A 15709-nucleotide genomic window follows, 5' to 3' on the forward strand; every position below is an offset into this window, starting at 1 on the left:
CCAGGAATTTCCATTTCCTTTCTCTAGCTCTGTTAATTAATATATGGGTGCCTCAATGATTTTGTCTTTTTGAATTCAGTTTTCACGTGAACTCTCTAAGGCAGGGGTTTTGAAAGTGTGGGAAGGTGAGCCTCCCCTCAGAGAACATAACAGCCGTGCCCCCCCTTACCAATTATTATTGCTATTATTATTATTATTATTATTATTATTATTATTGTTGTTGTTGTTGTTGTTATTGACATAATGCAGGGGTATTCAATTGCATTTCAAAGAGGTCCAGTAAGAGGAAATGTCATTAAATGCTCTGTTTTCGCTGTCTACCCGTCTCTTTTTTGAGCACGCCATTTGAAATTACTCACTGACTGCACCGATTTGATTGGCTGAGTAGCGTCACCTCCTTAAAACATTAAACAATAAAACATTTAAACCATTTTATCTTTATGTTTTAAACATTTTTAACATTTTCACCATCGTGGATAAATCATTATATGCTCCCGGCAACACACTGAACGTCAACTTTGCCTCCTTATTACACTCACCTCTACTTTAGTGGGAACAATGAGTCTGCGTCTTTGATGCGCACAGACGGATGATGCGGGGATCAGAGTCCTGCATAGGGTCGAGTACCCGACGGGTGACCCGCAAAAAAAGGGATTCGAGGGTGGTATCTTTTTAAAAAAGAAAATCGGGTTCGGTTCTGGGTAAAACAAAGAAGATGCGGGTCGTGTCGCGGGTTTTGCATAATAAATACATTTAAATAATCATTTAATTTAATGTTTAAACATTCCTCAGGCCTCTCCCCGCGGGACCGCGCATAATCATAACCTCTGCGCCGCATCAATCTGCTGCTGAGTGCGCCACATTCGAAATGGCTGAGGTGAAGCTCTCTAGCGGAGAATACAGCATTTTTAATAACACTTCCTCAAGAGCGAAATCCAACGTGTGGGAGGCTTTTGGTCTCATCCTAGATGGAGAAAATAACCAACATCTCACGCTTTTTGGGAATAATTGCATGTTTTCACTGCTTGTAGGCTATGCGGGTTCGGTACGGTTTGCGGATCTTGTGCCGACAGGTCGTGTTGGTTTACGGAACTAATTGGCAATATGTGCGGGTGGCGGGGCGGGTTCGTTAGGCTATTGCACGTTGCGGGTACGGGGCGGGAGCGGGTCTTGAAAATCAGACCCGTGCAGGACTCTGGCGGGGATGCAATGTAGACAGGAATAAACGCAGATCATCCTCTGGCTGCAGCCTTGACCGGTACTTGCTTTTGATCAAAGTCAATGCGGAAAACCCGCAATCACACAGGTAGGTGGAGGTGAAGGGAATGAGCACTTTTACAGCCTTTTGTCTCCACAGACAGCCAAAAGTGTACAAGTGACACTTTATTCATCTTTTTCTCGTTATTTATTTTCTCACGCTGCGCTTCTCCTGAAGCTCTCTGGCGCTCCCCCAGGGAGAATAAATGCCCGACGTGTTTTGGACGTAATATGTTTTTTTTTTACATTAGCAAGCATCGCTAACACTCAGAGCTAACCAGTACTGGGGAGAGCACATGTGTGAAGAAGCAGGAAATAAAAAAGGAACTCACCTTGTGGTAAACCGGCAAGAGAGAAAGCCTTTGAGCTCCATAATGTTTCAGAAATAATCCTTGATGTGGTTTTGGCGTTTCATCACCGCAGCATTTATTTTAGACAGTATATGCCGGGTCCCGCATGAGCAGGCATAAGCTCTACCCCCTCTTTTTTTTTCTAAAGCTTTATACCCCGAATCAGCACTTTAGTAACAGGCCGTGAAATAGAGGGATATGAGGCATGGCTAGAATGGGTGATCTGTTTGGTATTTTTTAATACATTTTTATATATCTGAGACCTATGATATTGCCTAAATATTGCATGATAGGTGACCTTTAATGTTCAAAAAGCTTGGTTAGTCTGTGGGAGAGATGTTAGCCTTGGCAGACCATTTACATGCACAGAAACCTATATAACACACTACAGGAAAGGGAAAACAAAAAAAAAGCAAAATAAAGCCCCTTTAACAAAATAACTGAAAATTATTCTTATGACGTATGGATACAAAAAGACAGTAGGTGGATTAAAACATTTATCCTGTATCCCCTCAGTTAACAGTAACAATCATGGTGTTTGCCCTCAACATTACATTTAGGTTTCCCCCTTGTTCCCTCCTCTTTCCTCCCCCCTCCTCTTCCTCTCTGCAGTGAAAATATAATTACAGTTTCTTCATTAAAGTGAGTAATTTCTTGCGTGGAGGGCGCGACTACAGCTGTCCTCTGATTACCAAATAGAACAGAGCAATGATCTATGGAGCCATTAGGGGAACGGGCTGGAACTAATTTCAATCCTGGAATGGACCCATGGATGCAAACACACACACACGGATACAAAGATGAGGGAGAGGAGGTGAAATAAGAAAGAGCAGCGTGTCAGCCATTTTCTGGCGTCACATGAAGCTCTGACTGAAATACAAGCTGATCATCAATCAACACAAATGCAGTGTGCTCATGCATTGGGTGTTTGTTTGTAATATTATCATTGTTTAAGGGCACACACTGTCAGCTCCTAAAATGTGTGTGTTTTTTTTTATGTCAATGCTATTTCTTAAATCAAACAACTATTCAAACATTGAACCGCTTGCCTTGTTGTTAAAATGTGCTTTAAATAAACTTGCCTAGCTTTAAATGTAGGAAAGGAAAAATAAATCACAAATTGGGATCAATAAAGTAAATCTTATCTTCTCTTGAAGTAATACACACAAAATGCATTTCCAGTACTACACCTTGGTACATTTTTGTTATGTACTTTACACTTTACTCGAATATTCACATTTATAGAATTTTATACTTCCATCACAGTATAATTCATAATTTCACTACACTATATTTATCTGACAGCTTCAGAAACCAATTACTTTGCAGATTAGGATTAATACGAACTAGGGCTGCACGATATTGAAAAAAAACTGTCATTGCGATACTTGTTTCCCTGCGATATATATTGCGTTTTTTTTAACTATATTTAACCGGATGAAGGATTTTAGTCACGGACATCTGGATCTTAACTGGTTGACTCATCAAACCTTAAGTCATGATCTAACATGTCATGATAATGCATGTTGCTTACCCTCAAATAAGGGGGCTCATCTGTGAATGAAGAAGAGAAGAACCTTTTTCTATCCAAAATAGTTCCAGATGGCAGATGTTGCTTTTATTTTTTGAAGTAAATCTTCATTCTCGCCGGTATTGTCTTCCTGTTCCTCGCTCATTTTTTAACGGTGTTTTGATGGTCTGCAAACTAGCGGGTCGGGGCCTGCTGTGATCTGATCAAGAATGATTGCGATTGGTGGTTTGCTGTGCATGCAGAGCCTGCATGTCACTCACTCACAGTACCCCTGACATGAGAGCCGCGCAAGATTTCCTTTTGGAGCAAGCAGCAAAATAATTGTAACATGACGTGTTTGAGTTAATTTACCTACTTAATATCGCAAGTCCTAAAAAAAAAATGAAATTAAAAAAATGAACAAAAAAATAAATAAAATCGCACGTCCCTGCGATGTGAATATCGTGGTTATCGTCATGGCACGATATATCGTTCAGCCCTAATACGAACTATATTAAACAAACACATTGCTAATTCATACTTTGGTATTTAAGTCAAATAAGCAACAACACAGTGTAGAAATACAGATACAAATACATCTTTGTAAAAGATCATTGATTGTAAAATAGTTTAGGGTTGTGTTGAGACAGAAGAGTTTGTCATGCCATTATCGTATGTTAATCTCTGTACAAGGACGAAGGACTTTCTTTGCTTTGTTGACAAATCAATGTGACAACCAAACCGTGATTCAATGGCATGAGATTCAAATGGGCAGCTCTCCTATTGACGATTCAAATCATTGACTTTACTATCAATAAATATCTTGATTAAATTAAGTATGAATCCAAACAGTGATTTCCAAGCCTTGGGAGTGGACCTGTAGCAGGCCATTGATCATTTAATGCTGATACTAGAGCAATACCATTATGTAAAAGGAAGTCAATGGCTATTCATCTCGAAGTGTTGGGACTTTGCTTTTTTCATCGCTCCCTGTCACACTCACAAGGAAAATGCTCTTGAAGTAAAGTAGGCAAAATCATCAGTCAGTCAGCCCCCTCTTAATAGAAAGTAAAAATAGTTTGAGCTTTATTGTAGGAAAAAACGAGTGTGAGTTTTATCAAAACGTTTGATCTTTATGTTGTGACTAAAACTAAATCGAAGTAGAATCTAGGAAATGTTTCCTGGTGATGTGGACTGAGTGTGGGTATGGTGTGTTTCATGCATCTCACCTTCGATGGCAGATGTCTTCAGACGGCGGCAGAGGCCCTGCACGTCTCCATGCGTGTCCTGGATCTTGCTGACACCCTCGGCGCTCCGCAGCTCCATCAGCTCCCTCAGGTCCATCACCGTCACCCCAAAGTCCCCGTCATGGTTGCCCTCTGCAACCGAATTCCCCGGAGGGTGCTCCGCTGTGTTGTTGGCCATATTGGTACTTCTTCTTTGTAGTTTTGTTCCTCTTGAGTGTCTTTAAAGTGTTCTAAATGTCAGACTGGGTCGTCAGTTCCCAGGTATTGTGGGTAGTGTAGTTTTCACAGGAGGCAGGTGGAGATGAACGTTGAGGTTAACTCCTGACCAGGTCGTGCATGCTCCTCTCTGGTTACCACGGAAACAAGGGAGTAAACATCATTTTTGACGCTGCAGAGGAAACAGAAAGACAAGGTTTTATAAACCAGATCCAGACAGGAAACAGTCCCAACATCATCACCAGCAGACAGATCAGTTTGGTTTTTACTAATTAATAGCGCAGAGGCCAATTATAGCCAATTAGAGGAGAGTTTTTCATCGCAGATTATTAAAGGAGTCCGCTGAATCACTGAGGTCGTTAAGATATAAACTGATTATTGCCGTGCTGCTCCTTTGAGATACCTTCTGCTCTGAGGTTTTTTGACTCTGACGTAGAAAGAACAGTATTTTATCCAGGGCATTACCGAAAAAAAACAGAAACAAACACTTTTATTCAACCTTTTAATACTCCCATTACCACTTTTATCAAAATGGTTTTTTTTTAAAGTCACATTTTTGCAAAGAAAAGACAAATAATATAAAACAATTGACAACCTAATGTACCCAACAAATAAACCTGCTGGACAGTTCTGAATCCCAAACTCAGTAAATCTAATGACAGTCATGTTTATGTATGTATTTTATATATTTTTTACTTCTTATTGTTTCAGGGACAAAGCACAATTAAAAGTTACTGCAACAGAGTTAGTATGTGAAGAAGACGCCTTCATCACAGTTGGCATAGGGGCATGGTAAAAGGCACACTGAGGGAAACACATTAATAACTTTGCTGGACATTGGTAAAATAAAACCCAAGTCATTATTTGTTCAAGACAGCTTTATTTTAAGTCATACATAACAATGCTGTGCCAAAGTAACCTGCAGTGCTTCCCCTCTCGTTCAAGGTTGTGGAGTCCAAACAGAACAACAGGAAACTGCAGCCTTAAGTAGAGGCTCAATCAGTGGAAACACCTGTGCTCAATTGGAGCATACCATGTAGTGCATGGGCACGAGTGACCATTTTTTTCCAAGTGTAAAAGTGTTATTGTTTAAGGCTTCTGCGGTCAGAAATGTAGAATATGTTGACCTATTTGATTTATTGTGTTTAATTAATTTGAACTACATTTTGAATATGTTTGTAGATGATAAGAATAACAGTAATTAAGGGTATAAATAGTGGATTGTCCTATGGGGAGGGGCTTAACATATATAAACCTCTGGCCACAAGTGTTTGGGAGTTAGTCTGACTGTAGCTGTAGAGCAGAGAGGTACCAGTTATATTTCGTCGACCTGTACATATATATTGAGATTTGTTTTTCTTTCTATTTTGGACTGTAGATCCTTGTTACTTTGTGTTCTTTCAGCATTTTGGCTGTTAATAAAAGCACTTGAGGATAATTTTTTTGTGACTCTAGCCATCTTATTTAATTTCCTAGTTTTTTCATCGACCCTTTTTGTAACATAGTGTGCATCTAATTTGCATTTGTTGTCTCTTTGCAGATAGACAGTAAACAACCACAGAAACATGAAACGCAGAAAACATAAAGGTCCTTTCAAGCATTTTTTTTTTCTGTAAAGCGGGTTGAACACACTTTAAATAAAAAAGGTTGAAGAAAGGAGGTATAAACTCATGACTGGAAGTCTGTGAATTCAAATCAATTACAGTGATCAGACGACAACTAGTTGCTAGAATGAAACCTATTAACGCGTACAGTACAAGGAAATTGGATTCATTTGTCCTGATAATAAACAAACTGCGATTCAGAGAGCCCATCAACATCAAGCAGAGGCAATACATGAATGAAAGGGGGGATTCCAGTGGGTCAGTGTGTGTGTGTGTGTGTGTGTGTGTGTGTGGCCAAAGTGTGACATTCCAACCCATCAGCACGGATTATGTTAGTGCACATCAAAGGCTGTCCTCCATTTCTCACTGTTTACACACACACACACACACACACACACACACACACACACACACACACACACACACACACACACACACACACACACACACACACACACACACACACACACACACACACACACACACACACACACACACACACACACACACACACACACACACACACACACACACACACTTTGAGAGCCAATAAAGTGGAAAACATTGAATACGAAACATGGCTGGTTTCTTTTTTTTAAGCATTGAAAGAGACAGTGACACCAACATCTGAAATATATCTCTCCCTGTTAGATACTGTACTGTACTAGCAATCAATCTAGATTATTTTTTTTGGTTGAACTTGCAGATTGCTAGAGATATCCTCCGTACATATGTCTGTCTTATCTTAAGTATAATGGAACCAGATGGTAATGACAAAGGACATTATTAATATCCACATCTGGGGCTGTCAAAAGTCTGTTGTCCATCAGTAAAGTAGAAAGAAAGTTTAAGAAAGTTCTAAATTCATTAAACTGCTCCAAAAAGATCTGTAGATTATATTTCAATCTTTATTTCAGACTCAAGGTCCATATCACATATAAAAAGACAATACACACATCAATAAATAAGATAAAAAGCTAAACCCAAAACAGATAAAAACAAACAGATAAAAAACATAAAATCAGACCAATCACAGCCAGCCACACATGCTCACTGTCAGTATAGGCTCTTGCGCCAATGTCTCCAAATCATGGAAGAGAACCGAGTAGAACTCTTCACAGGGTTAATTAAAATCGAGATGACATGATTGTCCGAGTCTTCTAGGCGACACATGAATTTGTACATTAACTTTCTTAAGAGGGCTTGACAAGTAGGTACCCCCAAGTTAACAAACAGCTGGCTGGCACTGTGCCATCTTGGTACCCTAAGCAGCAACCGTAAAGCATCATTGTATGTAACTTTTAGTTTGTGTATGCTTCTAGCCTTGTAGTTACTCCACAGGTGAGCCGTGTACAATGGTGTACAGAAAGCTTTAAAAAGTGATACCTTGACATCTACAGAGCACTTGTGAAATTTCCGCATTAATATGTTTGCCTGGGTATACAGTTTGCAGCGTTGTCTATGAATGTCTTTGTCATCTATGAGATCATCAGAAATATAATGACCAAGGTACTTCATCTCACTGCACACAAGAAGAATGTTGCTACTGAGAATACAATGAGGGAATACAGCCTTTTTATCCTCTTTACTTCGCACAATCATGATGCTACTCTTCTTGGCGTTATACTTAATATTAAAATCAATGCCATACTGGGAACAAGTCCTCAGAAGCTGTTGTAAGCCAGCACTGCATGGGGAGAAGATGATTAAATCATCAGCATACATAAGGTGGTTGACAACAGTAGCACCGATGACACATCCATTTTTACACAAGTTCAGTTTCCTAGACAGATCATCCATGTACAGGTTAAACAACAAAGGAGATCAAATCCCACCTTGCTTGACCCCATTACCAACATAAAAATGTTCAGACACAGTATTGCCCCAATTCACCTGCATGTCTGATGTGCTAAGATCCTTATTATGTACTTGGGTACCCCTCTCTGGCACATTTTGTCAAATAATTTGAAATGATTCAGTCTGTCAAATGCCTTGGAAGCATCAATAAAACACAGAAACATGGTGGAATTATGGCTTCTATATTTTTGCTATAATGTCTTTCAAAGCAAAAATACACATATCTGTGCCATGTTTTCTTTTAAAACCAAACTGGTTGTCAGCTGTGGTAATATACCTTTCCAGCCTATCCAACATAATTTTCTTCAACACTTTGGAGAGAATGCTAGCTAAAGCAATGGGTCTGTAATTATCAATGCCATTAATCTTCCCAGCTTTATCCTTGATGACTGGCACAAGTAGCACAGATAACATGGAATCTGGTAAGACACCATGATTAAGGAAACCAGTAAGACACAGAGCAAGAAGAGGAGCAAGCTTAAGAATGGCATGTTTCAAGTGTTCAGCTGAGATGAGATCAGGGCCACAAGCTTTGTTATTTTCTAGATTCATTATAGTGTTGTAGACTTCCTCTGATCTAACTGTAACATTTTCAGTGGAGTCAACCTTTTCAACCACAAATGCATTACTCTTAACACAGTTGAACAACTCATGATAGTGTTGTCGCCACAGTTCAGCAATGTTGTCTGACCCACACACTCCTTCAATGGAAGACGGTAAGGGAGTCTTACAGCTGTTTATGACTTCGACCTCTTTCCAGAAATCATAGCAACTATTGTTGCGCAGCTTTCTGGCAAGTGAGTCAGCCCTCATTGTGTCCTCATTTGTTTTAATGAAGCGGACAGCATACTTATATTTGGCATTAGTAGACTGTTTATGTTCAAACAAAGACCCCTGTCTCGGCCTTCCTCATTTGGCCCACAATTTAAAAGCATCTCTAGCAGCAGTGTGTAGCTCAGTCACATGTTCATTCCGTCCAGGTTTTATACTATGCTCCTTTTTCTTACTGTTGTAAAAACCCTTACTTGAGGCATTTAACACATCAATAATAAGATCATATGTAAAACATAGATCACTACCATGCTGCGTATTTTTACAGTTGGTGTCACTGCACAGCATTGCTTCTCTAGGAATTACAACCAAGTCTAATGATTTGTCAGTGAGTGAGGTATAGTGATTAATATCCTTCTCACTTAACTTTGACCAATCCAGCCTCCCTGTGTACGTTTTATTGTCATTAACAGATAGCACCGGAATATTTTCAACATTTAGGGTCAATACAAAAGGAATATGATCTGTAGTGGCCAACTCATAACAAATGTCAATGTTGTCCAGAGAAGCGTGTGCATCAGCTGTGCATATACAGTGATCTAGCCATGACACAGTATGCCAAGCTTCACTAATATATGTAAAGCTTTTCTCAGGTAGAAGAGATTTACTTGACAGTATGAGATTATTATCATTTCAAAAATGCCGTAAACATTTGCCAAACAGAGATTTATCATCCGAAATGTCAGCATTCAAGTCCCCCATTACATACACACAGGTTGTGGCATTATCCTTAATGAATGCGTTAACAAATGCCATTCTATTACGATATTCATCTTCATTTTCATATGATTCATAAGGTCTGTATATATTTACGATAATAAATGACCTATTTTCATACTTGATCTCTATACCAATGGCCTAGTCCACGTCCAATCTTACCACTGTAACCAAAGGATCATATTTACTGTTCCAGAGAATCGCCACACCGACAGGTGTCCTGCCATGGGCAATTTTATCACAGAGATCAGTAGTTGACTCACCAACTCCATGAAAATTAGCATGTAGTGTATTCAGCCTTTCCAGATCTTGCTTAGGTAACCATGTCTCTTGTAAGCGTAGACTATCACATTCCTCCAACAGTTTATCAACAACAGGCCGCCTCGCTTTATCACCAGCACTGTGCCCCACACGTAGGCCACGCGTGTTATATGACACCACCCGCATCCTATTGTTTATGTACTACAGTCATTTACATCAGCGGATGCATGATTCCCGTGTTGTACAGGAGCGACCACATTGTTTGTAGTAGTGCTATCACTCGCAAGCAGCCCACCAGCAGGCCGTATTGGCTCATAATAGCGTCGGACAAAGGTGCCAGCTGGCCACAGCTCTGGGTCATACATTTCTGCCACTTCCGTGCATTCGGCAGTGACGTGAAATGAGCTGAACCTGCTCTGTGCCGACTCGATCTTCCGACAAGTAACTGCTCGGCCAAGTTTCTCACTCAGATACTCAGTTAGCATGTTAGCTTCCAGTTGAGGGGCAAACTTAGTGGCAAACACACTCACCATCTTTGTGATCACAACTTGTACGTTAGAACTCAATGGGCCAGTTTCAACTATACCCGTTTTCTTCCTCTCCCGTTTCAGTGGCGCTTGCATTCCCCGTTGTCTTGCTGCTCGCTTATGATCTGGTGTCACCCTCCTTCACAACACGGGACCACAAAGGAGACTTTTGGTGGCTGTGGTGTGGACACGAATCCCACAGAGCTGCTGGAGCCTCCTCCAACCACTGTTACCTCCTGGTCAGCACACACAGCTGCTGGCTGCGCTTGATTGCATGGCCTCACATACCCTGCCCCTGGGTCAACGCTGGTATATCCACAGGGCTTCTCAATTGCGGACACCCGGTCATCGATGGCCATGGCCGTCACCCGCAGACCCTCACAGGCATCAGTTTGAGCTTCGAGCGTTTTTTCCACACAGCACATGTCCTTATTCATCTGTTCCAACCGCCCCAGCAATGCTGAGACATCAATGTGGTCGTAGGAAACTGGTGAGAAGTAACCCAGAAGTAGCCGGGTCATGACTTTTGGAAAGAGACAGCTATGTAAAAGTATTTTTCATCCCAACCCAAGTGGAGTGCCATCTAGTTCGGTTATATTTGAGAGAAGGCAGAAATCTCTGTGGAAAACATCTCCAACACTCGGAAACTCAAATCAAAACATTCTAGATTGATAAAACGCAGTACAGGATTCAGTAACTCTGTTGTCCAGTCCTATAATGTGGTATTCATTTCCTCTGAAACCTGGCACTCAAATTATTAATTCACAGATATTGACACTTGTGGAAATACAGGCAAGCAACTTAAAAGTATATATTATTAATCAGAAATCATCCGGGGCCGTCACTTTAATCACTAATGGGTTTTGTTGGTTTGTTCCACTGTTTCCGTCTCAGAGCCTCCATGTGTCTGGGAGACAGTCTGCTGTATCTCCCTCAGGAACTAAACCCCAGAACTAAATCAGGAACTACAATCAGGACTCATTAACTTTTCATTAAATAGACTCGATAAACAAGACATAAACGCAGGAACTGAATGTCCATTCAGCACATGCGTGTTTGCTTTTTCAGTGATAATCAGGTAAATTCAGCACAGGATCATTTAGTGTCAGTTTTTCCATAACAGCAGATTTATTGTTTCTTTAATAATTTACGATTGTTTTCTGTTAAAGACCCTAAACAGGGTTCTGGTGATTTGAAAAATAGCCATGAAGAGCCAACTTCGGCAGAGAGTCTGTCTTTTATATTTGTTGTTGTTATGATTGTGTGTGTGTATGTGTATGTGTATGTGTATGTGTATGTGTATGTGTATGTGTGTGTGTGTGTGTGTGTGTGTGTGTGTGTGATCTTTTACAGAGCAGGACAACAAATGCCGTCTCAGTGTTCACTAATTATGGGCATGTTCATTGATCAGAAGTGGATTCATTACTATGACAGAAATACATTGCCCACAGACATCACCACGTTAATGTCTTTTGTAAGTTATTTTACACAGATAGTTGGTGATGTCGTTGAAATGAATCTTCTTAATTATAGATAATGAGATTGCTTGATTGTAAAAATATTTAACTACGAATTATTTGCATGGAGTGTGCAAACATTTCATTAAAAAAAGTACATATTTCTACATCAATGAATGGGATTAACATTAAGGCAACATAATTGGTTAGGTTATCATTAATGGGAATATTGATTGTACTGTGTGAATACTAATAATTAAATAAGAACTTAACAGCTGTTTCATCTGATTTATTTTGCCTTCTTTTAACACATTTTTTCTGAAATTATTAAACTGAAAAACCAACACTTATGTGCTAATGTTCAAGTTTAGAAGTAGAATATTAGTAGTCTACTTATTAAGAACAATTTGAGTAGTGGAGTACATTTTTAGTAAATGAAATATTTTTACTCCTACTCCACTACATTTTGGAAGCAAATATCATACGACCTAATCCAACACATTTGTTTTAGTATTAAATAATAGAATACTGTACCAGTTTGCAGCTTTAATGAACACAGCTATCTACTGTATACTGTAATACTGAATTGCGCCAACACAACACGGTGCTCCTGCTCTTCAGTAGTTGTATTTTGCTAAGGCCAGTTCAAGATGCCTTTCTACCGAACAAAAAGGACAAAGTAGTCGCTATAGAAGTAGAAAATCTGACTGTTGGTTTAGCTGTATCTACTCTTGCCTTGACTGATCGAATACTAGATGAGGCAAGAAAGCTTTCAAACAAAAACATATCAGAAGAATAAAATGTTTGAGATTTAAAACATTTGATAACATTTAAAAAAGGACGATAGATAATAGAGCAAAACTGTTTTGGAGTACGTCACAGTAAGAAGTTGTAGTCGACCTACTGAAGCGAGGCTACTGTACGGGTGCTCAGTCGTAACGTAAAGTGAGAGGAAATGCATTATACATGACTGACAATGACATGACCTGACTTAACATCGTTGCTCCGGGGTCAGCACTAAACCCTGGCTGTGGTCATGTTGATGGTAACGTGGAGACGGGTGAGTGGTTCTAGTAGCTTGTAAGAGCTGAGGAGAACTGTGCTGAGGTCCATTGCTAGGAATGTTTTAACGTTCTGTCTTCTTCCTTATTAATACCTGACAGAAAGCACTTTAAGATGTTGATATGGAGTGGATCATAAACTCTGAGCAGTATCATTTAATCCATGTCCTCTGCTTAATGAAGTAAGTATGAGTGTGCCGGATTGTCTGGTTCTTAAGCAGCTATTACCACCCAAAACACGTCAGAATATGAATATATATATATATATATATCAGAAAAATCTTTAAAAAATCTTCAATCTCTGTTGAGCTTTAAACAAGCAGCTCACTTTCATATTTTAAAGAGGCTCCATTCTGCTTTTTGGGCTTTTCCCTTTCCTGTAATGTGTTATATATAATAGGTTTAAGTGTAAATGTAAATGGTCTGCAAAGGCTAACATCCCTGTGTTCCCTCCAGAGGGAGTTCCTCTCCCACACACTCCCCCACCTGCCTAACAACACCTCCATTGGACTCCTTTGTTTACTTCTGGAACATGGTGACATCACTATGTAACACTCCTGCTTCTATTGGCTAGCGCTCCAACACATTGTACGTGATAAGCTAAGGGACGGGACATCTCTAAGCAGTTGACCAATTACAACAGAGCTGGCCAGCTAACCAATCAGAGCAGCCTGGGCTCTGGTTTTTGAACATTAAAGAATGGAGGCATGTCACAGTAGAGGAACAACATACAAATATGAACCTGAAAATAAGCATTTTCGGGCCCCTTAAAGGTCTGGTATATTTTATTGTTTGTTTCATTTTTATGGCCTTGCTTGCTTCTGAAGCACTTTGTCACATTCCTGATGAAGCTGGTATAATTCATAATAAATTAATTATGAACTAATAAACTAACCTCTGTGTTACTGTTTATTTTAATGGTGTATTGTATGTACTTTTACTGTACTTGGGAGAAGTGAAAGACACATTTCTACTAAGTTGGACAATAATATTATATATCTAACCTTTATGCAATAGTTGTATGTCATTGTTTAATAGTAATATGACCATTCACCGTGATATTTATGGACCGCAATATTAAAATCTTATACCTACTGTGAGCTGTGAGAAGAAGTGTAGAAGAAGAAGTTGGGAGGATTATGGAAGAAAGAACGACACAAGTTGCATGTATTGGGTGGAGTATTACAACATAATCCCCACACACACTTAGTTTCTTAACCACCACACCTACTTTAGTCCAAAGGTTAGCATTCCTAGCTTTAGACCTTGATGACACACCTGATCACACACCTGATCACACACACACACACACACACACACACACACACACACACACGGCTCAATGGCTGTTTAACGAGCAAATGTTTGATTAACGCAGAATAATGAGAACACACGCACACACACACTCATAACATGCTCCACTGACTCTGCCAGTTACAAAGCACTTTGCTTGACACGTAGCATTAGAAGAAGATATAATGCATGTTCAATAGAGAAAGAGGGGAATTTATTTGTAAAGGCACGAGACAGCTGATCTTAATCGCATACTGAAGAAGCTGCTTCCTGTTTAATCGTTTTCCATCTTTAAACTCTTTTGCTGTAAAACTGGGTTTGTAATCCTGTAAACACTAGCGTTGATGGTGCTGTCATCCAGCTGCATTACAGTCACTTAGATAAAGGACACATTTTTCAAATGAGAGTTAACTCAGTCAGGCTAACATGCTGTTAAATAATTACCTATTTAAAAAGAAATCTCCTTAAAATGTTCATGTTGGGAGCTGAGTCAACTAAAAAAATAGTTTGTAGGATGTTATGGATTTTAATATAGGTAAAATGCTATGTCAATTAAAAAAAGGACTTCAATCCTAGATCAAAATATATATGTTAAAATGTATAGATGGGATTTTATTGTAATATTAAAAGGGGCTTTATTATGCAAATGTACAGGTTTACATTTACATTTTGTGCCTCTACTGTGACATGCTTAAATGTTTAAAAACTGCTTTATTTTTCTCCTACTGCCTGTGCTGCAGCGCCTCTTCTAACCTTAGCAGACCATTTACATGCACAAAAAGACCTATATAACCCACTACAGAAAAGGGAAAACCGCCAAAAGCATACAAGGGCACCTGTAAATCTCTGTTTGAGATGTGTCTGTCTCTATCAATTAAGGCCCTGATTTTCAAATGTGTGTTCAAATATATATTTTTTAATTTAAAAAAAACATCATTACTAATTGGAATCTCACTGGTGAAGAACAACAATTCTGGATGTCATTGTGTTCAACACTGCAGTTAATCATAAGTTGAATCCTAAATATAAAAAAAGATGAAATGATTGTTAAAGGGTCTCGTAAATACAGTCTGCAGGGATGGTGATGTTATGTTCAATGTCTGTTTGATTATTTATTTTCTTAAATAGTTTACGAAATTGACAATAAAGTATTATCGTATCAGCAAGTTGGAGCCACATCATCAGCACCATTCGTTCAGAGATACCTTAAAGAAAGCCTTAATGAGAAACTGTTCAGAGTTACATAAGCCAGACAGGAAGTGATGTCATGTCTTTAGCTGCCTCTATATATAGATGGGGCATCTGTGCCATAAGGCGAGCAGAGTTTCAGTGTATGCGTCTGAGTGCCTGAGAGCCAGTGTGTCTGTTCTTTGTCCGTTTTATCTGTTTGTTATTGAATCCAGATGAAATTATGCTGTAGCTACCATGTTCCCAGCCACTTGATTGTGTATTTGTGTGTGTGGGGGATACAAGAGCCCATCCAATGAGTGTGTGTGCAGAAAATGGCCAATAAAAAAGGCC

General features: G+C 39.4%; 1 protein-coding gene across 4 annotated transcripts in view; it reads right to left on the reverse strand.

The window, feature by feature from the left end:
• LOC307039986 (plasma membrane calcium-transporting ATPase 1-like) overlaps positions 1-15709 on the reverse strand; it is a 141757-nt gene that overhangs the window by 68381 nt on the left and 57667 nt on the right. For all 4 annotated transcript variants that reach the window (XM_079682476.1, XM_079682474.1, XM_079682477.1 and 1 more), the window contains exon 2: positions 4347-4752. In XM_079682476.1, the coding sequence (XP_079538602.1) occupies positions 4347-4542 (196 nt within the window). In that variant the 5' untranslated portion in view covers positions 4543-4752. The remainder of the gene's footprint in view (positions 1-4346; positions 4753-15709) is intronic.

This window comes from Notothenia rossii, assembly GCF_949606895.1.
Source record: "Notothenia rossii genome assembly, chromosome: 5".
Taxonomy (NCBI): Eukaryota; Metazoa; Chordata; class Actinopteri; order Perciformes; family Nototheniidae; genus Notothenia; species Notothenia rossii.